At 43.0% G+C, this 25,424-nt stretch overlaps 1 protein-coding gene across 1 annotated transcript in view; it reads left to right on the top strand.

The window, feature by feature from the left end:
- The window catches only part of LOC109925337 (growth factor receptor-bound protein 10-like), a 28,890-nt gene extending 3,558 nt beyond the window's left edge, over nt 1–25,332 (top strand). Inside the window, exons 4-8 of the mRNA XM_048614430.1 lie at nt 8,343–8,499; nt 11,703–11,824; nt 13,884–13,958; nt 15,767–15,904; nt 25,189–25,332. Coding sequence (XP_048470387.1) covers nt 8,343–8,499; nt 11,703–11,824; nt 13,884–13,958; nt 15,767–15,904; nt 25,189–25,332 — 636 coding nt within the window. The remainder of the gene's footprint in view (nt 1–8,342; nt 8,500–11,702; nt 11,825–13,883; nt 13,959–15,766; nt 15,905–25,188) is intronic.
- Nucleotides 25,333–25,424: the final 92 nt, after the last annotated feature.

Raw genomic sequence — 25,424 nt, 5'->3', positions numbered from 1 at the left:
GAGGGTCAGTGCTGAGGGAGTACCGCACTGTCAGAGGGTCAGTGCTAAGAGGTGAGCATGCAGACATCTGAGCTACAGTTGGCATCTCAGTTCTGGTGAGAAAATGTGGTAAGTAGGGAGTGCGTGATTGTCCCCATTTTGTCCTGATGGCGAACTCCCCATGCAAACAAATACAGCTTTCCTTAATCTCTTAATTAAACAGTAACATTGCAGAGGTTTTATTTCTAACAGAGGGTGGTTATAGGAACAACAGTAAAAAGTGTCAGGTCCAGCTGGTTTCCGTGTCACATTGCACAAGTACAGAGTCCGTTCAAGTGAAAATTGTAAATATTGACTCAAGGGATTTAGAAACCTGGGTTTCAGCAGAAGGTGAAAACAAAAGATCACATATGGACAGAGAGGGAAAACTCCTCTGAAGCATTCAGGTTATAGGTGATTATTCCCACAATGAACTGGTGGTCTCCAGCATCTCATCTGCAGTGGATTAGGGACAACCCCCCATGAGATGTGGGTAAGTTTCATAACATCAATAACTCACACTCACTGTCACCTGGCTTGTATTGATTATTCTACAGTATAACAGCGAGCACAATTTTGAAGCATTTGCTTATTTGCAAAGAGTGTTGGAACATTGTGGGCTTGTGAAATATAAACATAAGACTTTCCTTTCCCACCATCCGCACACCCCCCCACAACCCCCGCTCCCCGCCCCCTCCCCCCACCCCATACACACACATGCACACACAGTGAAACTTGTACTGTAATAATCAGGGCAATTTCCACATGCTCAGTGTTGGTGCACTCAGCTCTATCATGCCAGCACCTATCTCAATCCCTTCACTTCTAAATGAACAGACTGCTGGAGTGGTCATAGGGCAGGTAGAGTGGTCCTGGGGCAGAGGGCTCAGCAGAAAAGGCAGGGGGCACTGTTCAGTAGGGCACTCCAGGGTCTCTACCTCACTCCTGCCACTGACCACTAGCCCTTGATTGCTGGAGGCCAGAGTGAATGATGTAACACTGTAGATTGGAAATTCCTGTTATCATTAAGAGCTCATACAGTCAGCCATCGTGATAAATTGGTAGATTTTTAAGGTACATTAATAACACAATAGATTTCCAAACACTGAACCACCCTGATACCAACACATATACACAGCACCACCACCTGCCACTGAATTGTTAAGTTTGAGCAGTGATTAAAGCACAGCATTGTGGAACTGACTGTAGCTGCAAGACATTACGGACTATAATTAGTGTGGCACTCTGGAATGGGAACATTCAAACATCATTTCACACATTCCAGATCCAGATATATGTCCTTGACAGTTTCCTCAGTCGAAACTCGTAGATACTTATTTTCATTCTATGGGTGTGAGTGAGAGATGTCACCACTGAGAGAGATCACGTGATTTCCACCAACCTCAGCCCTGAACTCGTTAGTTACACTTAACACTAAAGAGTGGAATTTCCTTCCTTAACTTCTCTGCCTCCTCACTTCTCTCACTCCCTCTAACGTTGTCCTTAAAATCTACTGGATCACCTGCCCTGATATCTCCTCATTGGGTTCATTGTCACATTTTGTTCAGTTCGTAGAATCATATAGTACAGCAGAGACCCTTCAGCCCATCAAATCTGCCTGACAAAAAGCTACACTTAATCTACACTTAGTTGCTCATAGCCTTGAATGTTATGAATTTTCAATCCAAGTATATTTTACAAGTTGTGAGGCTTCCCACCTCAGCTACCTTTTCAGGCAGCATATTCCAGATTCCCACCAGGTGAAAAATCCTTTCCTCAAATCTCCTCTAAACCTCCTGCCTTTCACTTTAAATTTATTAGCTGTAAAGTTAAACATAACCCTAGCCCCCTTCGTCTGAGGTGGATCACCTCACATTCATCAGGGTTATATTCCATCTGTCACTGATCTGACCAACCCATCTACATCCTCCTGCAACCTGAGATCTTCTTCCTCACTGTCAACCACCTGGCCAATCCACAAACTTATTTATCATTCCCCTCCCTCCTCATTTTCTTCTATATCATTGAGATATCTCACAAATAGTTCCTGTAAAGTGCTTTCATAAATTTTATTCCGATAATCATCAGTGGCTCCCCCTCAATTCAAGGAAGATTTCTCCTTGGAGTCCAGGTTTCTGCTGCGGGTCTTCACCTGCCTGAACAACCTGTGTATCTTTGGGCATGGGGGGTCACCTGGCGATCGAGGGATCTGAAGCTCATTGCTATTTCTGAATGGGAATTTGACACAGTGATAGTGCAGGTCAGCTGATATATTTCCATGTTTGAATTGGATTTAGCCTCTAGAGAAACTTGAATGTGGTGGTGTTCCTATTTATTTGTTATTCTTGACCTTCTAAGTGGTTACTGTTGTTTGGTAGTTGATTTTGAAGGTAGCTTGGTGGGTTATTACAGTGCATCTTCTAGATGGTACACACTGCTGCTATTGTATGTCAGTGGTGGAGGGAGGGAATTTTGAAGGCACTGTTTAGGGTGCTTTGTCCTGGAAAGTGTCAAACTTCATGAGTGCTATTGGAGCTGCACCTATTCAGGCAAGTGGGGAGTATTCCATCATGCTCCTGACTTGTGCCTTGGACAGGCTGTCGGGAGTCAGGAGCTGAGTTGTTCACCACAATTCCTCACTCAGGCCTATTCTAGTGATCACAGTATTTATATGACACATTCAGTTCAGTTCCTCTTTAGTATGAGCCCCAGTGTGTTGATGGTGAGGATTCAATGATGGTAATGTTATCAAACATTAAGGGAAGATGGTTAGGTCCTGTCTTGTTTGAGATGGTTATTGCCTGGCACTTTTCTGATGCAAATGTAGTTGCCGCTTATCAGCATAAGCCTGATATTGTCCAGGTCTTGCTGCATTTGTATAGGGCCGGCTTCAGCAAATGATGCTGAACATTGTGCAATCTTCGGCGAACATCCCCACTTCTGACCTGATGATGGAGGGAAGGTCATTGATGAAGCAGCTGAAGATGGTTGGGCCTGGAACACTACCGTGAGGAACTCCTGAAGAGATGTCCTGGAGTTGAGATGACTGAACTCCAACAACAACAAACATCTTCCTATATGCCAGGCGTGACTCCAACCAGCAGAGAGTTCGCCCCAATACCCATTGATTCCAGTGTTGCTCAGAATCCTTGTTACAACACTCAGTCTAACACAGCCTTGATGTCAAAGGCAGTGACACTCACCTCACCTCTGGAATTCAGCTCTTTTGTCCATGTTTGATAGTTGCGTGATAGCGGTGTTGATGACACCTTCCATCACTTTACTGATGATCGAGTGTAGACTGATGGGGCGGTAATTGGCCGGGTTGGACTTTGTCAACAGGACGTACCTGGGCAATTTTCCACATTGGCAGGTAGATGCCAGTGTTGTAGCTGTCCCAGAGCAGCTTGGCTAAGGCTGCAGCTAGTTCTATCTTACAAGTCTTCAGTACTAGCACTGAAATGTTTTCAGGGTAAAAGGCCTTTTCAGTACCCAGTTCTGTCACCCTCTTCTGCAGTGCAGGAGGGTCGTGCTGACAGCTGCTGTGTACACAAGAACATTTGTTGAACTGTGGAGGTCTTTGTTGTTAAACACTTGCTGGAGTTTGTAGGAGGATGGGGCTGGTGCAGCTGATGTATATTGGAGCTCCTCATCAATGGTGGCCTTTTGAGAGAGGAAGCTGCCAAGGTCTGTGCTCAACACATTCCAGACCTTCTCCTTCATCATATCCAGGAGATGGAACACTGCACTGGCCAGGTGTGAATTGATATAAGGTTTGTTTTGGCAACATTCAAGGGCAGACCGAGTCTCTTATCCACAGTTGAAGAGACTGAGAGTGGTTTGCAAATCTGGTGCAGAGTGGGTGAAAGCATTGCCATTAGCCACAACATGTAGATGGTGTATGTCTATGGCAGCCAGTTTAATTTTGGTTCAGGGATGACCGAGGTTAAAGAGTTTTCTGTTGAGATGATATTTAATACTCACACCAGAGGGTGATTGATTTTTAATGAAGTGAATAGCCATTATCAGCTGGAATGCAAATGTATGGGGCTATCCCACTGCTTTGCTATACTCTGGTCCAGATTCTGAAAGCATCTCTTTCAGGTCTGCCACTCGAGATGGTTACAGCCATACCTTCACAAGGCAATTGCCTCAATAGCATTATGGTAACGGCACTAAAAATATACAAATGGTTGTTGGTTCAGAGAGCAGAATTTGTGAGGTAGTCCTGGGGGAGTTTTCAGTACAGTTTGCCTGGAGGAGGCAATAGAATATTATGAGGAAGAGGGTGAAGGGGCAGGGGTTTGATCTTAGTGTATATTTGCTCATCTGTGTGCAGTGGAGGGAGCCAGAGGTAGGCTTTTCCCAAGAGTCAGGACATGTGGCAGATGGAAAACTCCCAGCCCCATTCTGAGCTCATTACCATGCTGCTTAATTCATGGGTGGTCATATGAATTCATAATTAATTTAGTTGGTGAAAATTGAACCCAAGGAGTGGTTGACCCTTGAACCCAACTCCTATGCAGAGTGGTGGAGATGCATACCACAGCATCATCAACAAAGCCTTGTTTCCTGATGCTTAATTGCCTTCCTTATTCTTGTGATCAACTGATCTACTGCTCCTATCAGACAGATTTACCATTGCACATCTCTCTGCTTTCACATTCTTGTTCGTGGAGAGAGTTGTGTACCACTTGGTCTGCTAGATGTTGTCTGTTTTAAGCTGTTGTCTATAATCAGGATGTCCCGTGTCTGGTGGTGGTCTGCAGGTGAGCTCACTGTTTCACTACCTGCTGAGGTTGTACTTGAAAGGTCAGATTCAGAGTTATGATTTGCAGCCTGTTCAATGTTGCCTAGTGACATTAAATATAGTGTCTAGACACCAGGCGTGCGTCATGATTTATAGCCACTATAAATAGACTTAGTGCTGAAGTAATAGAACTCAGTCTCAACAGCGCACTGACCTAATGTCTTAAAGTGACAGTCCTTTCTCTGGTCACTTGGTATATTTGAGTGGGGAGTGAGGGAGACCCGAGATACTGTCCTGTCTGTGTAGATTTGCCTGATGTTGTCTGATCAGGAAGCATTGCGACATGACAGGTATAAAAACAGACATTACCACACCTGTTGCAGGTGTGTGCCACAGCAATCAACAGCTCAGAACACAAGCACTCACCCGGCCACCACCAAATTTTAACGTCTCTGTCATTACAGTTCTGTTCCGATGTAGAAAACTTCAATTTATTCAAACCTAGCGCGGTCATTTTAACCAGAGTGAGAGTGAATGTATTTTATTGTGACTGGTTCAGGGTATTGCGTGAGAGGTAGGGCCATGCCAGTACAGGCTCTGCTGTATTCAGCAGCTATTCAGTTTTACAATGTTTGCATTTCTTCCTAAGGCCTGTCATTTCTAACTTCTAGGTATGTAGTATTCACAAAACTTGTACTTGAGATTGCTCTCTATACAGCAGCCCCTCACAGTATTAGACCAAGTGTTTTGTTTGTATTGAATTTGTAATCTTGTAGGTAACTTTAACACAATCAGTTCTATCGATTGTATTCCAGTCATCCCCTCTGAAATCCACATGAAATCCAAATTCTAACAGGTAAACAGGTCCCATTCAGCAGTAGCCAACCTTCCAGGATTGCTCTGGAGCATCCAAGGATTGTAGATTAATCCCCAGAATTAATTTCCTGGACACTGATTGATCAACAGAGTTGATGGTCAAGTTTAATCTCCAAGCGAAAAGATGAGTACAAGTACATAGTTTGTTAAAAGCAGCATCACAGGTAGACAGGGTGGTGAAGAAGGCATTTAGCATGCTGACCTTCATCGGTCGGGGCATTGAGTATAGGAGTTGGGACGTTATGTTACAGTTATATAAGTCATTGGTGAGGCCGTACTTGGAGTATTATGTACAGTTTTGGTCACCCTGTTATAGGAAAGATATAGTTAAACTGGAAAGTGTGCAAAGAAAATTTACGAGGATGTTGCCAGGACTAGTAGGCCTGGGTTATAGGGAGAGGTTGGCCAGGATAGGACTTTATTCCTTGGAATGTAAGACAATGAGGTGTATAAAATCATGAGGGGCATACTTAGGATGAATGCATATAGTCTTTTTCCTAGGGATGGGGAATTGAAAACTAGAGGGCATAGGTTTAAGGTGAGAGCGGATAGATTTAGGAAGGACCTGAGGGTCAACTTCTTCATGTAGAGAGCAGTGCATATGTTAAATGGGCTGCCAGACAACATGTTTGAGGCAGTTACAATAGCAACATTCAATAATCATTTGGATAGGTACATGGATGGGAAGGGTTTAGAGGGATATGGACCAAATGCAAGCAATTGGACCTAGCTGAGTGGGCACAATGGTCAGCACGGACCAGTTTGGGCTGAAGGGCCTGTTTCCATGCTGTATTACTCTGATTCTATGAAAATCAATTAATTGTTCAAAAACATTGTTTTTTAAAGTTTTATTTGAACACTTCCATTAATCATAAAAATATTGAAGATCAGAACATTGGCAGTCTTCACAGTTGCTTTCTGATTGGTGAGGGGCAGCAGTGCTGATGTTTTAAACAATTAATGGGAGGTGTAGGAGACAATAGTCCAGGCCAGACTGAAACCTCTGGAAAAAGTCCAAAAGGAATCAAGTCCACCTCATCCATTACACTGTCATTACATTACATTAATGTTGTTAGGAATGGATAATAAATGATGGTCTTGCCACCAGCCCCCACATCCTGTGAAAGAATAATTTTTTAAAAAACAATTGTTATAAGGTGTCTTTCATGACAGAGATTGTTCCCAGGATGTCACTGGCAAGGCTGTTATTTTTTGTACCTGAGGTAGACATCACAGTGGACTGGGAGCATCCTGGTCTCCACATGATTAAAAGTATGTAGGTGGATTGGAGGAGGTGAGAATAATATTTACTAGTATTGTATCAGAACCGAGAGCATGTAACCAGCAGGGAAAGACAGTTCAGGCTGGTACTCTGCCCATCACCAGAAAAGTAGAGGTTGAGGGGTGACCTGATAGAGGTCTTTACAATTCTGTAAAGGTTTTTGTATGGTAAACTTAGAGAAGAGATTGCCATTTGTAAGGGGAGTCAGAACTAGAGATTATAAACATGATATCCGATAGGGAAACCAGGAGAAACCTTTTTACCAAGACAGTGCGGAAATATGAAGCTCACTCCCACAGGCAGTCGTCGAGGTGAGTAATAATGATACATTGAAGGCAAACTGGATAAACATGAGGGAGAAAGTAACAGAAGGATGTTACTGATGGGGTGAGATGAAAACAGGGTCAGAGGAGATTCACATGGAACATAAACACTGGTACGGAAGAGATGGGCCAAATGGCCTGCTTCTGTGCTGTGTTCTTTGTAAGTAGTTTCCGTATTACCTCTGCTGATCAACCACTGAGACTGAAAAACGTGTAACCTGAGCTATCCTATGGTGTCAGTGACAGGCTGGTCTGCTGGCTGATGTACAGTTAGTTTGGAGGTTACTATCTATGTAGAAACACAATGTGGCACTTGTCCATAAAACAGGGCTGTGCAGACTCATCTGTCAGCGAATGTTTCAGTGTGACAAAGGCATAATTATGGTCTGTGTGTCTGATAACAATCGCTATGGCTGGTGTGTTTCACCTGCCAAAGGTATGCCGTGCCGTCTTGTCTCCTCAGTAACAGTGACGCTGTGGGTTCTGATGGTGGCCATACCACAGATTTCTTTTAACAATTAAAATGTTACATGCAGTCAATAAAGACACAGAAATCAAATCAGAACCCAAGTGAGACTCACCACCTAGGATCCATGGTTTGTAATATGTCAGGCAATACATGGAACTTTCTCAATAAAAACCAAAAGAACTGCGAATGCTGTAAATCAGGAGCAAAAACAAAGTTGCTGGAAAAGCTCAGCAGGTCTGGCAGCATCTGTGAAGGAAAAAACAGAGTTAACGTTTCAGGTCTGGTGACCCTTCCTCAGAACAAGGAACTTTCTGTTCATCGTTTTGTCAGCCCTTGTGCCACACTCATTGGTGGTCTATATGTTAACAAGAAGATGATTGTAATCCAAACGCTATCCCAGGCAAGCTGCTGCTGGGAGTGGATTGGCAGTGGGAGTTATGTCAGCCAGGTCAATGCATGGGAATTCTTTCCCGTGTGTGGGGATGAAATTGGCCTCATGTTCCTCCATGACTATAACTCGCTGTTTTAGCCAGACTGGCTAACCTGTTGACACCTCTCAAATTACCAGCAAATCTCATTAGACTTCATCATTCTCTCACTGTGCTGTCTCTCTCTTTGATTTAGGTTATTACTATCTTCAGTGAAGATGGAATGAAGAGGTCACTTGAGGTCACAGCTGCAGTGAAAGCGCAGGATGTTTGTCACATCCTGGTCGAGAGGAATCGCTACCTCAATGAGGACAGCTGGACCCTGGTGGAGGCTCACCCCAACATTGCACTGGGTAACCATGACAACTGAACACTCCTCACTCTCAGCCCCCCCCACCAATACTCAGCCCCTACCCCCTCACACTTACAGAGTCATACAGCACAGAAACAACCCCTTTGGTCCAATGTGTCTGCGCTGACCAGACATTACAATCTGACCTAGTCCCATTTGCCAGCATTTGGCCTGTATCCCTCCTATTCATTGACCCATCCAAATGCCTTTTAAATGATGTAATTTTACCACTTCCTCTGACAGCTCATTCCATACATGCACCACCATCTGTGTGAAAATGTTACTCTCAAATCCTTTTTAAATCTTTCCCCTCTCACCTTAAATCTACACCCTCTAGTTACCGACTCCCCCACCTAAGGAAAAAGACTTAGATTATTCACCCTATCCATTCCTCTCATGATTTTATAAACCTCTGAAAGGGCACCACTCAGTCTCTGACCCTCCAGCGAAAAAAGCCTCAGCCTATTCAGCCTCTCCTTATAACACAAACCCTCCAGTCCCGGCAACATTCTTGTAAATCTCTTTTGCACTTTCTCAAGTTAAACAACATTCATCCTATACAAGGGGAGACTGGAATTGTACACAGTATTCTAAAAGTGGCCTCACCAATGTCCTGTACAGCCACAACATGATGTCCCAACTCCTATATTCAATGTTTTGACCAATAAAGGCAAGCGTACCAAACACCTTCTTCACTGTCTTGTCTACCTGTGACTCCACTTTTACGGAAGTATGCATCTGTACCCCAAGGTCTCTTTGTTCGGCAACACTCCTTGGGACCCTATCATTAAGTGTAATAGTTCTGCCATGGTTTGTCTTATCAAAATGCAACACCTCACATTTATCTAAATTCAACTCCATCTGCCACTCTCGGCCCATCTGATTAAAGTCTTGTTGTACTCTGAGGTAACCTTCTTCACTGTCCACTACACCACCAATTTTGGTGCCATCTGCAAACTTACTAACCATACCTCCTATAGTCACATCCAAATCATTTATATAAATGACAAAACGCAGCAGCAGGTCACCTCACGTCTTCACCTTCCCCCACCCCCTGGTTCCTTTTACCTTTATTCATTAATGGGATGAGGGCGACGCTGCTATGTAACATTTATTGCCCGTCCCTAATTGCCCAGAGGGCAGTTAGGAGTCAACCACATTGCTTTGGGCCTGGAGTCACATGTAGGCCAGACCAAGTAAGGATGGCAGTTTCCTTCACTAAAGGACATTTAGTGAACCAGATGAGTTTTTCTTACAATTGACAATGGATTTATGGTCATCATTAGATTCTTAATTCCAGATATTTTTAAAAAATTGAATTCAAACTCCACCATCTAGCGTGGTGGGATTTAAACCTGGGTCCCCAGGACATTACCTGGGTCTGTAGATTAACAGTCCAGTGACAATACCACTAGGCCATCACCTCCCCTTAACTTCTGCTTAGCTAGAACCAGAAACAAAACATGCAGTAGACACATGGTAAACTTGAAAAGGGAATACTTTATTGTGCCACCTCTCAGCTCCACAGTTGGTTTTAAACTTTTTCTCCTGCCCGCACCCCTGCTCAGCAACTGTTCTGGGTCAGCTGCTCTGCTGTCTTAAAGGGGCAACCCATACTCAACATAACACTCCTGCCCCTTTATTTCCTTACTCCCCTTATCAATATTTATACATCCAACAATTATAACCATTATACAAGCATTGTAGCTAACATATATACATTGTCATGAATATTTATAAAAAAAGGAAAGAAAATGACCCTATCGTAGTTTACATTGACATGATCAGTCTCTCTGACGGGTGGCAGTTTCTCAAAGACTGTCTCCTCGATTCAGGAATCTTCTCTAGTGTAGTCTCCTGGGCTTCCGGAAGCTCCTGTTGTTCCTCAGGTACATCCATCTCTGATTGGCTGTTGTTGCCCTCTGAAGCTGCTGTTGTCTTCTCACTGGGTATGGCCAACCCTGGCTCAGAGACACATGACTGGGTCCACACCCTCAGATCCATCTGCACTGGCAAGGTATTCTGAGGGATGTCCCCCGATTCGTGAAATGCAATGACCAGCTGGTCTGCATGTCACCTCCAGACCAGTTCATCTCTAGTCTGCACTGTATATGGCAATGATCCTGTTTAAGACAACACCATGCTGGGATTCATTGTTGGCCCAGATGTATAATTCCAGGCTATTACGGTCTCTCCTCTTTGGAATAGCCTTGACTTTGAGGTTCCCGCCCTTCTGACCATCTGTCCTTCTTGATTTCACTCCACCACCTCTCTGATCTCTTCTGGCCGCAGTAAGTCAAACATGTTTTGAGCTGGTGGTCGAACATGAAGGATGCCAGGCGGGCACTGGGTCATCACATGTGGCATGTTCCTGTACACATTGAGGAACTTGTTGAGTTGCTGTCAGAGTGACCTCTCCCCTTTAAGGTCTGTTTCACGGTTTGTATAAATCCCCTCACCCTGGCTGTTCGTTATAGGGTGATACAGAGCCAATCTCATATGTCCGACTCCGTGATTTTCCAGGTACCCCTCAAACTCTTGTGCCACAAACTGTGGACCATTGTCAATCACAACTTGTTCGGAGTTCCCAAAACTGGCAAATATTTCATCCAGTCGGTCTCGGGATTATGTTCTACTTTTGTTCTCGGGCATTTGCTTTTGCAGTAAAGGACACAATAGTGATGACCCACATGACTGAATATCCTGACATCTAAGATGCTGGGCAGTCAGCACCCAGAGTGCCTTTGCCATTCAGGAATTGTGCCTTCAAGGAGTGAGTGTGTCTATGAGCACACTGCCATTCTCTCCTCTCTCACAAACACTGCACCTCACAAGATTCCCCTCAGGTTTAGGGACAGGGGCAATCCAAATGTTCCTCAACTCAAAATAGATTCTTTGCTCATTAGCATAGAATACAAACTTCGTGCTCTCAATTGGTATCAATTGAGGAAATATTTTAAAGCTGCAATCTCCTTCCTGTCTACAATATATTCAGGTTTGCTCCATCAGCTTCCCATGAGCTTGTCAAATTACTTTCTGAATGATGCTGCGGGGGGACAAACCCTGTATTATTGAGAAAGTGACCGGGTCCCATGCTGGATAGGAAAGTTGTAAAATTTATTTTGGAGTGCGAGCTGGTAGTAGCTAACCCTCTCCTTATTGTATAATAAATGCATACTACCCATTTCTTACCTTGTCTCCCAGAGAGGTGCCTAGAGGATCATGAGTCATTGATTGAGGTGCAGAAAACCTGGCTGAATAACAGTGGCAGCAGGTTCATTTTCAGAAAACATTATGCAAAATATGAATTCTTCAGGAATCCCGAGGTAAGATTTGTTTAACTATTACTGATACTGGGTTTGTGCTTCAGATGGATTCCATAAATCAGTACTCCATCACTACAGTTACATGACTACATTTATACCATAATTTGAGTAGACTTGTCTCAAACACTGAGTGGGAGTGTCAGATATTTCACCCGCTGACAAGTTTATCATGATTATACTTGATGCGTAAAGTACCAAAATCTTCTAATTATTCCCCCCAATTCTCATTAACTCCTTAACAGTTTGCAATTGTTTCTCACTTAAAATGGTGAGGATTTTTGAACACAAATTACCACTGAAGTTGAAAGAACATCTAACTCTTTAAGTAAATGTTGTGATTTTTTCGTGATATGTATTTGAAAAGGGATAAGACAATAGAATGGAACAACATAACATGGGGGCTGTTCACTTGGAGCACAGTCAGCTTCACAAATGGTCAGCTGAATGATTTGTTTCAAAGCTGTGAATTCAAACGAATTCTCTATTACGTTCCCTCTAGTTTAGATGTCTATCAGATGTGAAAGCTGACTGCATTATTGTGAAGGTGTATAGAATACTTTTGAATTGAAAGGCCCAAAGTTAGAATTTGTTTGTAAAAATGATAGGGAGGAAGAGTGCGTCGTCCTTTGAAGTGGTGATGTGCTTTTCTAAGCTTAGAGATTTTAACAAAAAAGTGTCTGTAAGCAGCTGAAGAGATACAGCCAGTTCTGAAATTGAAACATGTATCAATCGGCTGTGTGATTGGAAACCTTAGGCTTGTTTTGATGTTTTGACAGCTAGCTGGAATCAGCTAATTAATTTAAACCAAGCACTTAGAGATTGAAAACCAATTGAATTTAAATCTGATGGCTTTGACAACCTCAGACCAATCCTATTATAAGAAAGTTGACAAGTCATTGGGGGTATATTAGAAGAGGGTTTTTGAAAATCGGTGTGAGAGTGAACTGCCATCTGAAAAGTGACTGTCTGGCTCTCACAGAAATCTCTAAGCTCTCTGAGAAAGCACTATCTATTCATAAAGGTACCATGGCAATCCTAACTAAGTTTCCTGACAGAGGAATTCACAGAGAAAGCTTTCCTGACAGAAGGATCAGCAGAGAGGGCGTTGAACGTTCTGGAAGACTTAACCTGGCTGTACCTTTGAGATTCTATGTTTTAATTTATATTTATTACTACTTGGGTTTATATAATTGGGACTTCTGTTTATTGGAACAGCAAACCAGTAGAATTTTGTTCAATTTGGGAATAGTTAGTAGTTAAGGCGGAATTGTTCGGTTTGTTATTAGTTCCGTTAATTTGTTCATTGTTAGGGTTAAATAAACAAATTGTAACTTGTTGCTTATAAAGTGAATGTCAGGGATTTTCTTTCATATAGCTACTCCTTTCTAACAGATTAGGCAAGGTGAGGTGAGCTTCTCTGGTGTTTCAGCTTTAATTATTAGAAGGGGATCTCTACACCTGCTGTAACAGATTGGGGTCTTGTGTTTCAATTTTAATTATCAGAAGGGCTCAACCTCCCCTTCCTAAAAGTATACACCGGCTGTGCTGTATACACCAGCTGTAGACCTTACCTGTATGCTGTGTACGTAGCTATATTCCCTCACCACATGTTGTACACCTTAGCTGTATACCTCATCCACGTGCACAATGCTGTAGGTATATGTACCTTGTCAATGTGCTGTGTACCCTAGCTGTATACCCTATCTGTGAGCTGGTAGCCCTAACTATTATATCATCCTAGCTGTCTGCCCCAGCTGTATATATGCCCTGAGAGTGATGAGTCAAGATGGTCACCAAACCATGACCCCTCCAAAACTGGGACTTGGGTGAAGGAGAAAGGTCAGAACAAAGAAACCTAAAACAAAAACAGCCACAGGTCAGACTGTACTGACCTCTAACTTGGGCAGAAAGCAATTGGGTGAAAATTTGCAGAAATAATGTACTGTTAGTTTCAAGACAGATAGTTTTGCATTGAGAAAGGATTCATGAAAATTGCTGCATTAAAGAAGAGGGTGTTTCCAAACACAGTTTAATGATCACATCTCTGTTTCCTAAACAGCCATTTTTCCCAGTGCAATTGGTAGCAGGAAGTCTGGATGCCAATGCAGGAGTTCCACACTCACAGCTTATACAGGTGAGATACACACTGACACTATTGGCAATTTAGCATGGCCAATCCACCTAACCTGCACATCTTTGGACTGTGGGAGGAAACCAGAGGAAACCCACACAGACACAGGGAGAATGTGCAAACCTCACACAGACAGCCACCTGAGGTTGGAATGAAACTCGGCTGCCTGGTGCTGTGAGGCAGCAGTGCTAACCACTGAGCCACCGTACTGCCCAGGAGTATTATGTGGCAGTTTTGGTTTCCTTACAGGACTGTAATATGAAAAGCGACTGGTTTGATTAGAATAATACTCACTGGAGTTTAGAAGAATGACAGGAGGAATCTCATAGAAACGTGTAAAATTCTAGCAGAATTAGACAGAGTAAATGTAGGAAGAATGTTCTCAATGACTGAAGAGTCTAGAAACAGGGGTCACAGTGTAAGGATACAGGGTAAGCCATTTAGGACTGAAATGAGGAAAAATGTCTCCATCTAGAGAGTGGGGAGCCTGTGGAATTCTCTGCCACAGAAAGTAGTTGAGGTCAAAACACTGAATGTTTTCAAGAAGGAGTTAGATGTAGTTCTTAGAACTAAAGGTATCAAAGGGAATGGGGAGAAAGCAGGAACGGGGGCTGAGTTGGATGATCAGCCATCATCATATTGAATGGTAGAGTAGGCTTGATGGCAAAATGGCCTCTTCGTGCCCTATTTTCTATATTTCCTAGATCTGATTCGCTGGTTGTGGATTGCTCGACCCTTTCCATTGCATCCTGCACCTACAATTCGCTGTGTAAATAGTCAGTGTGTAAACACTGGTTCACCAGGTAATGGATGGATTGAATACAAGTTTGCTTCTGATTATCTACAGCACCTCATGGATGCCCAGTTTAGAGGTGCTGGATCTGATCAAAGTTTGTCCCTTTTAGCACAGTGAGACTGCCACACAACCCTCAGTGTGAAGATGGGACTTTGTGCATCATTACTCTTACTGTTACTGTCAAAACCAAACACGTCTGCAACAGGCAGATTGGTGAGGATGAGGTCAAGTATGTTTTTCTCTCTTGTTGGTTCCCTCACCACTTGCCCCAGACCCAGTCTAGCAGCAATGCCCCTTAGGACCCACCCAGCTCGATCAGTAGTACTGCTGCTGAGCCACTCTTGTTGGTGGACACTGAAATCCCCCACCCAGAGCACATCCTGTTCCCTTGCTACCCTCAGTGCTTCCTCTAAGTGTTGTACAACATGGATGAGTGGAGGGAGGACATGGTATTCAATCAGGTGGTTTCTTTGCCCATATTTGACCTGGTGCCATGAGACTTCAACGCTTAGGGCTGGGACAGCTCCCTCCTGACTGAATACCACTGTGCCGCCACCTCTGCTAGGGTCAGTCCTTCTGGTGGGAGAGGACATACCCAAGGATAGTGAAGATGTTATCCAGGACATAGGTCTGTAAGGGATGGTTCCATGAGTATGACTATGTTAGGCTGCTGCTTGGTGGGTCTGTGAGACAGCTCTGCCAATTTTGGCTCAAGCCCCCAGATGTTAGTAATGTAGACTTTTGCAGGATTGATATGGCTGTGTTTTCCATTATAGTTTTTGGTGCCTGGATTGATGCTGAGAGGTCTTTCTGGTGTTTCTGATTGATTAGACTGGTCTGAATGGCAAGGCCATGCACTGGGCTGTGGCGATCACAGGAACAAGTGTTTTTGAGTGTAGAAAGGCACAGAATGACCTGGAGAATGCTCTTCCCCTGAATGGCTCACATTATCAAAAGGCCTAAGAAGCTTTGTTTATTTATCAGTAATTTAAACAAAACATTTTCTTTCCTCCAGAATTTTCTAAATGCTCAGAACTGTCCCGAGATTCAGGGTTTTCTCCACATTAAGGATAAAGGAAAGAAAACGTGGAGACGTTTGTATTTCTTCCTGAGGAGATCTGGGCTGTATTACTCCACAAAGGGGATGTCCAAGGTAAGTACATATTCCTGGCATCAGTTCTGTCTTGTGTATTCAATATCACTCTGCTATTGTATATATCACAACATATACATCATATATATCCTTTCAAATATCGCAGGAAGATGTCACATGGTTCTGGTCTATTCAGAGTAGCATCAGGTGACACAATAGATTCCTTCATTGAGATTAACAAAGACATGTTGTCAAAGCTTTTCATCTCACACTCCCCAGGGCAAATGCGAGAATACCATATTACAAACCATCTCAACGGTTCCTATACGCCAGGAGCAAATTGAGTGGAAATTTAACTCTGATTGGCCAAGGCATTCCCATGTAGAAAGGAATAAGGATGCGTTGGCTCCCTGAACTCCTGGATATTTCATTAAAGCTGTAGAGATTGAATATATTCTGTTTGTTTGAGAACATTTAGGCAGTGTAAATTAGCTCCATCACAAACTTGGCTGATCGTCATAAACTTTTCATTTTTCATAGAATCCCTACCATGTGGAAACAGGCCCTTTGACCCAACAAGTCCACACCAACTCTCAGAGCATCCCACCCAGACCCATTCCCCCTATAACACACCTAATCTACACATCCTTGAACACTACGGGCAATTTAGCATGGCCAATCCACCCAGCCTGCACATCTTTGGATTGTGGGAGGAAACCGGAGCACCCGGAGGAAACCCACCCAGACACTGGGAGAATGTGCAGACTCCACACAGACAGTCACCCGAGGGTGGAATTGAACCCGGGTCCCTGGCGCTGTGAGGCAGCAGTGCTAACCACTGAACCACCAAACTACCCTTGTTGTTACATTTTTGTATTAATTTGCTGAATATGGTTATTTCTGGCTAAGCCAATATTTTATGCCCTTCCCCAATTTTCCTGGAGAAGGTGGTGGTAAGCTGCCCTTGGGAACCACTGCACTCCTTGAGATATGGGTCCACACTATTAGGGAGCTGTTAGGAAGGAGTTCCAGGATTTCAACCCAGTGATACGGAAGGAATGATGGTACATTTAGAATGGTATAGAATAGCAATGAAATAGTAATTTATTGACACTTGTATTTATGAAAATAAAGCGAGATGTGCATAAGTTGCCACAATTCTGTGCCATTTTAATTACAGAAATTATAAAAAGAAATAATTGAGACAAAGATAGGACAAAGTTCATCTTTTGTTCCCTCCATGGCTCCTAAGTTTATGGACTGGCTATGGGACACTGAAGCTGCCCCTGAGGCCTCCAAAGCAAGATTTCCAGACCAGACCAACCACGCTGCAGCTGAATCAGAATCCAAAGGCTCCTACAGTCCGTGGCCACCATAGCCAGGAGGGACAGATGGGACCCACCAAATCACTGCAGTGAAGCCACTGTTCAAGCTGTCTCCACTTCAGTCACTGCCTGAAGCCACTACAGCCACAAGGAACGAACCAGAAGCAGCATGGTGCCACCGCACCACTCTGAGGAGGAATGGAGCAGACCCACCAACGATGAAGCCTTCGATAAAGCTGCAGCCACTATAGAACATAGAACATAGAACATTACAGCGCAGTACAGGCCCTTCGGCCCTCGATGTTGCGCCGACCTGTGAAACCAAATCTCCTCTCTAGCTTCCCAGAGAATCCTAGGATAAATCCCATCCGGCCCAGGGGACTTATCTATTTTCACACTTTCCAGAATTGCTAACACCTCCTCCTTATGAACCTCAATCCCGTCTAGTCTAATAGCCTGTATCTCAGTATTCTCCTTGACTACATTGTCTTTTTCCTGTGTGAATACTGACAAAAAATATTCATTTAGCACCTCTCCTATCTCTTCGGACTCCACGCACAACTTTCCACTACTGTCCTTGACCGGCCCCAATCTTACTCTAGTCATTCTTTTATTCCTGACATACCTATAGAAAGCTTTAGGGTTTTCCTTGATCCTACCTGCTAAAGACTTCTCATGTCCCCTTCTGGCTCTTCTTAGCTCTCTCTTTAGGTCCTTCCTGGCTAACTTGTAACTCTCAAGCGCCCTAACTGAGCCTTCACGCCTCATCTCTACATAAGCCTCCTTCTTCCTCTTGACAAGAAATTCAACTTCTTTAGTAAACCCACGGTTCCCTCGCTCGACCACTTCCTCCCTGCCTGACAGGTACATACTTCTCAAGGACACGCAGTAGCTGTTCCTTGAACAAGCTCCACATTTCAATTGTGCCCAGCCCCTGCAGTTTCCTTCTCCATCCTATGCATCCTAAATCTTGCCTCATCGCCTCATAGTTGCCTTTCCCCCAGCTATAACTCTTGCCCTGCGGTATATACCTATCCCTTTCCATCGCTAAAGTATGGCCACGAGGAAGGGACATCCAGATTCACCACATTGCCACCGCTGCTGCAGCAGGCCCGAACAATCACCTTCCTCCACTACAGTCACTGAAAAGAAGAAAAAAGTGAACTTTGATACAAAAGAGAAATTAAGAAACAAAACAAAAGAAAAGCAATAAAGAAGAATGTGTCTGGCCAGGTGAGCTGGAACAGGAGTATACAGACACAGAGCTGGAACACCTCCTACTCTGCCTCTGCTGTTATTAATATTTTCCCAAATTAGGATGGTGTGTCGCTTGGAAGAGAGCTTTCAAATGGTGCCTTTCCCATACATCTGTAGCCCTTTTTGGAGCTGGTAGAGCTGGCAGGTTTGGAAGGTGCCATCAAAGAAGGCTGCGTGAGTTACGTTAGTGAATATTGGCGATATTACACTCCGTTGCCACTGAGTATCAATGCTATAGGGAGTAGATAGTGAAAGTGGTGCCAATCAAGTGGGCTGCTTTGTCCTGAATAATGTCAAATGTTTGAGTGTTGTGGGAGATGCAGCAATGCAGGCAAGTTGAGAGTACTGATAACATTTTTCATTTGTGTCTTGTAAATGATAAACAGGTAATGAAAAGACAGGCAATGCATTAAGCTCTGCAGAATTCCTAGCCTTTGACCTGCTCCTGTAACAACAGTATTTATATGGCTAATCCTATTCAGCTTCTGGTTGATGATAACTCCCAGGTTATTATATTGGGGAATCAGTATTGGCAATGCCATTGAACATCAAGGACAGATAGTTAGATTGTCTCTTGTTGGAGATGGTCATGCCTGGCAGTTGTGCTGTGCAAATGTTAGTTGTCACTCATCAGCCCAAGCCTGGATGTTGCCCAGGTCTTGCTGTAAATAGACTTGTTCTGCTTCAGTATCTGAGGAGTTGCAAATGGTGCTGAACATTGTGCAATCATTGACAAACATCCCCACTTCTGACCTTATGGTGGAGGGAAGGTCATTGTTGAAGCAGCTGAAGATTGTTGGGCCTAGGACACTACCCTGAGGAATTCCTGCAGAGATGTCCTGGAGCTGAGATGACTGACCTCCAACAACCACAACCATCTTCCTGTCTGGCAGCATCTGTGAAGAATGAATCAGAGTTAACATTTCAGGTCTGGTGACCCTTCCTCAGAACTGAGGAACTGAGGAAGGGTCATTGGACCCGAAACGTTAACTCTGATTTTTTCTTCACAGATGCTGCCAGACTTGCTGAGCTTTTCCAGCAACTTCTGTCTTTGTTCCTGATTTACAGCATCCGCAGTTCTTTCGGTTTTCACAGCCATCTTCCTCTGTGCCAGGTATGACCTCGACCAGTGGACAGTACCCCCCCGCCCCGATTCCCATTGACCACGGTTTTGCTAGTGCTCCTTGATACCATAGTTCGTCAAAAGAGGCCTTGATGTCAAAAGCAGTCACTCTCACCTCACCTCTGGAATTTTATGATGGGACATAACATAGGCGCAACTGGCTGGGCCAGGACTTATTGCCCATCCCTGGTTATCCCTTAAGAAGGTGGTAGTGATCTGTCTTCTTGAACCGCTGCAGTCCATGTGCTATAGGTTAACCCACAATGGTGTTGGAGGGGGAATTCCAGGATTTTAACCCAGTGATAGAGCATTTCCAAGTCAGGATGGTGAGTGGCTTAGAGAGGAACTTACAGGTTATGGTGTTCCCATGTATCTGCTGCCGATGCCCTTCTAGAGGTTATGGAAGGTGCTGACTAAGCGTCTTAGGTGAATTTCTGCAGTGCATCTTGCAGATAGTACAGACTGCCACTACTGAGCATCCACTTACTAAATAGCCCTGAGTGCATTACTACCAATCAATTGCAAATAAACAGTTGAGACCATAACGTTACTCATTTACGTTGTCATCAAATAAAAGGACTATCTTAAAACTTGCATCTGTTTTGAATTGTGCAGGAACATAGGGAGTCTATACTTTTTCATTGTTCTCTCCATGGTAATGGTTATACAGATAATGCTCAAGGTTATCACTCATAACCAATTACATAAATTTGCATGTAATAAATGTTTATGATGTATCGTTTGGTTATTGGATCTGAAGCATTCCGTTACTTAAATTGGAGCATTAACCACATTTATTTTCTCAAAAGAGAAGAGACTTGAACCGTCCATGGGCCCAGAATCTGCCAACTTTAATCCTGAAATTAAAGTTAATGATCGGCTCGGATACTTTCAAACGTGCATTAGGAACAAATGGCTAAGGATTCCTTCGTGCGTTGTCGTTAGAAAAATCTTTAATGATTTAAAAATGCATTCAAGAACTGAGGCAACAGATTTAGTGTAAAGTCAGGATTTCAAAGGTTGCTTAACTAGTTTGGGAGATTATCAGGTTGGTGGGTGTTTTCCGTTTTCTGATGCTTGGCAGTCAACACACAAGAGCGATGAAGGAATTGGAGGGTCTGTTTCCCATTCCAGGCACGCAGTGACATCATTCAAATGTTGATTTTTTGCATAATGTGCTAATTGAAAATAATTATAAATAACAATAATGGAAAATAGGAAAGCAGAATATTTCTAACTGATGAGAGACTGGGGAATGTTGGTATTTGATTTGTGGTTTGGTTCTACTTTGAATGCTGCTTGGATCTGTCTCTGGGTAACTTGTGGCCAATTATAAATCAGGGAGATTTCCCTCTATCCAGGAGTGACTAAGATCTAACTCTAGTATGTTTCTTCAACGCTCCTTTATTTATATTAAAGTACATTCTACATTTCTTGGGAAGTTCATCTTTTTCTGTGCTGCAACTCATTCCATCTCTCTTCTAAGACACTCACATGTGACTGCTAATGTCTCTGTCACCGTCTTGATTCATATTATAATCTTATTAACATGATCTTTAACCTATAATGTGAGAGTATTCATTTGGGGATCTGGCTGTCCTCGTAAATGAAGTACAGAAAGTTAATAGGCAGGTGTAAACAATGAGGAAGTCAAATGGTATGTTAGTCTTTACTGCAAACAGATTGAAGTAGAAGAGTTTGGAAGTCCTGCTGCAATGAAACGTGGCCTTTGGTCTCCCTGCTTAAAGGAAGTTAGACTTGCTTTAGAGGAGGCATAGTTCAGATTCATTGGACCGGTTTGTAAGAAGAAAGGGTTGCCCCCTGAGGAGAGATTGAATAGAGCTATATTCCCTGGAGTTTGGAAGAATGAGAGGAGTTCTCATTGACAGGCATATAGTTCTTTCAGTTTTGACACAATAGAGAAGAGGAGAGAGTCTCCCCTGGGGAAGGAGTGTAGAATAAGGAGTTGGCCATTGATGATGGAGATTATTCGCTGAAAGAGTTGCAGATTTTGGCATTCTACATTCCAATGAGCTGTAGAGGTTTACTCAGTCTATTCAGATCAGGGGTCAATAGAGGATTGGGTACTGAGGGAATTAAGAAGTATGGTGGCAATGTAGGTAAATGAATAAAGTAGAAGATCAGTCATGATTTTTGGCAGAGTTGGGTTGAATGTTCGAAATGGTTTGCTTCTGGTACTGTTTCTTATGTTCCTATGTTCTTTTGGTCTTCTGCCAGCATAGGCTATAAGCCCTGACAACATTCCGGAAATAGTAGTGAAGATCTGTGCTCCAGAACCAGCCCTACCTCTAATCAGCTGTTCCAGGACAGCTGTAACACTGGCTTTGGGAAACTGTCCAGGTATGAAGCAGGACAAAACCAAACCAGTCACTTTCTACCCAATCAGTTTGCCCTTGATTATTAGCAAAGTGACGGAAGGGTACATTGATCTTTATCTTGTCATTTAAGCCAATGCTGCTATTTGCTTATTGGGACTGTCTTTGTAGGAAATCTCTTTGGACTGTGGGTCTGCATATACACTGTTCTTGAGGCTACTGTCTCTTCGTTTCTAAGTAAAGTTCTTCAACAGCTTATTTACGGTATTATTTCTTGATTTAAACCTATGTTGCTAAGTTATCAATTCGAACTCTCAAGAGTAATGTCTAAGAATTCTCTCTTCACATCCTCTTTCTAAAGTGGTGTCTTCTCTCTTGCTGATGTCAGAGTCATGTCATCTGTTGTATTACACCCTTGATTTACAAGAACCTCATTGTACGCATTCAACAGTGATATCAAATGATCATTACTTAGCAATAACCTGCTCTCTGACAAGACCACTCAGCTCCTGATCTTGTTACTACCTTGGTTCAAACATGGACAAAGGAGCTGAATCCATCCTGGCAAAACTCGAGTCACTAGGAACCAGGGCAAAGTTCTTTGCTGGTTGGAGTCATACCTGACACAAAGGAAGATGGTGGTGGTTGTTGGATGTCAGTCATCTCTGCCTAAGGACATCTTGACAGGACATCCTCAGGGTAGTGAGGATGTCCCAACCACCTTGACCCAACCATCTTGAGCTGTGTCTTGCTAAAAATAGATATGTTTTGTCTTGCACTAATCAGGACACTTCATAAGAATATCATTCAAGCTGAGGTGTGTGGGGAGGTGATGGCCCAGTGGTATTATTGCTGGACTGTTAATCCAGAGACCCAATAATGTTCTGGGAACCCAGGTTCAAATCCCACAATGGCAGTTGGTCAAATTTGAATTCAATGAAAAAACAATCTGGAATTAAGAGTCTAATGATGACCATAAATCGATTGTCGATTGTCAAAAAACCCATCTGGTTCACTAACATCCTTTAGGGAAGGAAACTGCCATCTGTACCTAGTCTGGCCTACATGTGACTCCAGACCCACAACAATGTGGTTGACTCTTAACTGCCCTCTGGGCAATTGAGGATGGGCAATAAATGCTGCCTGGCAAACAATGCCTTCATCCTGGAAATGAATAAAGGGGAAGCTGTCTTTTGTACTGCATGAGAGGAGAGTGCTGATTGGTTTGCAAGTGAACTTTGTTTGGTAGAGGCATTGCCATAGAGAGTGCACCTGTGAATGCTGATGGCCAGTTAACTGCCATGTTTCATTTACATTTTAAACCAGGCGGCTTGAGTCTGGTGTGAGGATTGGAGGGAGCTTTCAGATAGTGGTATTCTCATATATTTGTTGCTCTGATCCTTCTGGATGTTAGAGGTCAGGGGTTTAAAAGTTGTTATTTAAAGACGCTTGGCAAATTGTTGCAGTGCATCTTGACTGTTTTTTTTACAGCCTTTTCAATTTGTCCTGTCATATCAAAATATTTGTACCTACATCCTGCACACCCTTTAAAATCATACCCCTTTATTTACTTTTGCTCTCATTCTTTCCACAAAGATGTATTTCTGTGAGTTACATTTCAGCTGTGATTTTTAAAATCAATTTTCCATTTTACATTTTCCTGATGTATGTTACTGTCCTCCTCACTCTATTTCAGAGCTTTGTGTTCCCTTTGAAATTATGTTGTGTATCAAACAGAAGCACTTGATTTATTTCCAAAACAGCAATACCCCGAGGCACCCCACTCTAAACCTCCCTGCAGTCCAAATACCACTTCTCACCCCAGCTCTCTGCTTAAAGCCCTTTCTTCAATTTTCTACTCAAGCTGTTACAGGCCTTTTCATTCCGAAGTGTTTAATTTTACTAACTAGTCTATTATGTCTGAAATAAGAAATATAGTGCTACAATCACAAAGTAAAGGCAGCTGTCTTTAAAGAGGAAAGAAGCAGATGCTATTACTGAGGGTTCAACCTTCCCTTTAAGCTGTTTGAATCAGGAAATATCGTTCCCAGTAAAGGGACTGTTGGTAACTAGAGGACACAGATTGAAGATAATTGGAGAGAGAGACATAGTGAGGAAATGAGGAGACTGGTTTTTCTTAGCAAGGTGTTATGACCTGAAATGTATTGGATGGTGGCTAAAGTGGATTCAGATTTAACTTAAGATAGAATTAGGTGAATGCAGCCTACTCATAGTCTCCCTTTGCTGGGAGTGTCTGGGATGGAGATTGAACCTGTCACTCTGTGCAGAGGCACACATAGAACCACTGATCACACTTGTTTCAGTGCCCATTGTGAGACAGGCTAACTGACATATCTACCTCTATCCATTCCACGCTGGTCCCACCTGTACCAGGAGGCTACAAAAACAAAGTTGCTGAAGAAGGTCAGCAGGTCTGGCAGCATCTGTGAAGGGAAAAACAGAGTTAATGTTTCGGGTCTGGTGACCCTTCCTCAGGAGGCTGCTCACTGTCTCAGTGACTCATCAGCTCTGCCACCTCCTGTAAAATAAGCTGGACTGGAGCAGTGTCAGCTTTCAGGGCCCCTGGAATTGCCTTGTGCAGATTTTCCTGCACTGGGTGAGATACCTGCCCTCTGAGGATGGTTTAAGTGAACAATGGCATCAGTTTAGGTTAACCAGTCCCCTCAGCAGTTTCTAGCCTGTGGAGCTTCCAAGCCTGGACAGGTTGGATGGAAATCTTCAGGTTGTTAAAACTGAAAAGGTTTATGCTGACCAAATGTGAAAGGTTCATGCCAGTGGACTTGGAAAGAAATTCTAAAACTGTCCACAGTCCAAGGAAAAGTTTAATGATTTAAAAATAGCTAGGATGCCAGAGATCCTTCCTTAGGATTGAATCTAACAGATAGTATTGGAATAGATTGAGACATTGTTTTGATGTTTGTGTTAAGATATTTCTGTCTTCTGTATATAGCTTTGTTTGTTCACTTTTGTGTAATTAAAAAAAACATATTATTAAAAAAAATCTACAGCCATGAGTGAATATATTTCAGTAACTAACCATCACGTTAACCAACTGCACGAATTAAACGTGCAATTTATGTAGCTCGGTTTCATTTTGAAGTCTAACTTGTCCAGTATTAACATTAGCTGGGATCATAGCATTACATTTCAAAAATTACTTAATTGATTGTAAAGTACTTCAGTGAAATGAAAATACTGAAGAAATAGTCTTTCTTTGCAATCCAGCTGGGCCAATTCCCCATCCTTATATTCCTGTTATGCTTATTCTGATTTATTTACCAGGAACCGAGGCACCTTCAGTATTTTGCCGATGTGAATGAGAGTAACATTTACACAATAACAAACAGAAAGATGTACAACACACCAACAGATTTTGGATTCTGCATAAAGGTAGAAGAGAGAGAGTGTGCCTGTGTATACAACTGAGTGTGTGTCTGTGTAATTCAGAATGTGACCACTAGGTGGGAGGATTTGCTGCAAACTATTAATGTGAACGAGAGAGATAGTAGGAGCTGCAG

Source organism: Rhincodon typus, chromosome 30 (assembly GCF_021869965.1).
Source record: "Rhincodon typus isolate 14 chromosome 30, sRhiTyp1.1, whole genome shotgun sequence".
NCBI lineage: Eukaryota > Metazoa > Chordata > Chondrichthyes > Orectolobiformes > Rhincodontidae > Rhincodon > Rhincodon typus.
Note: the sequence above shows the minus strand (reverse complement) of the source record. Positions and strands in the feature narration are given on the sequence as shown.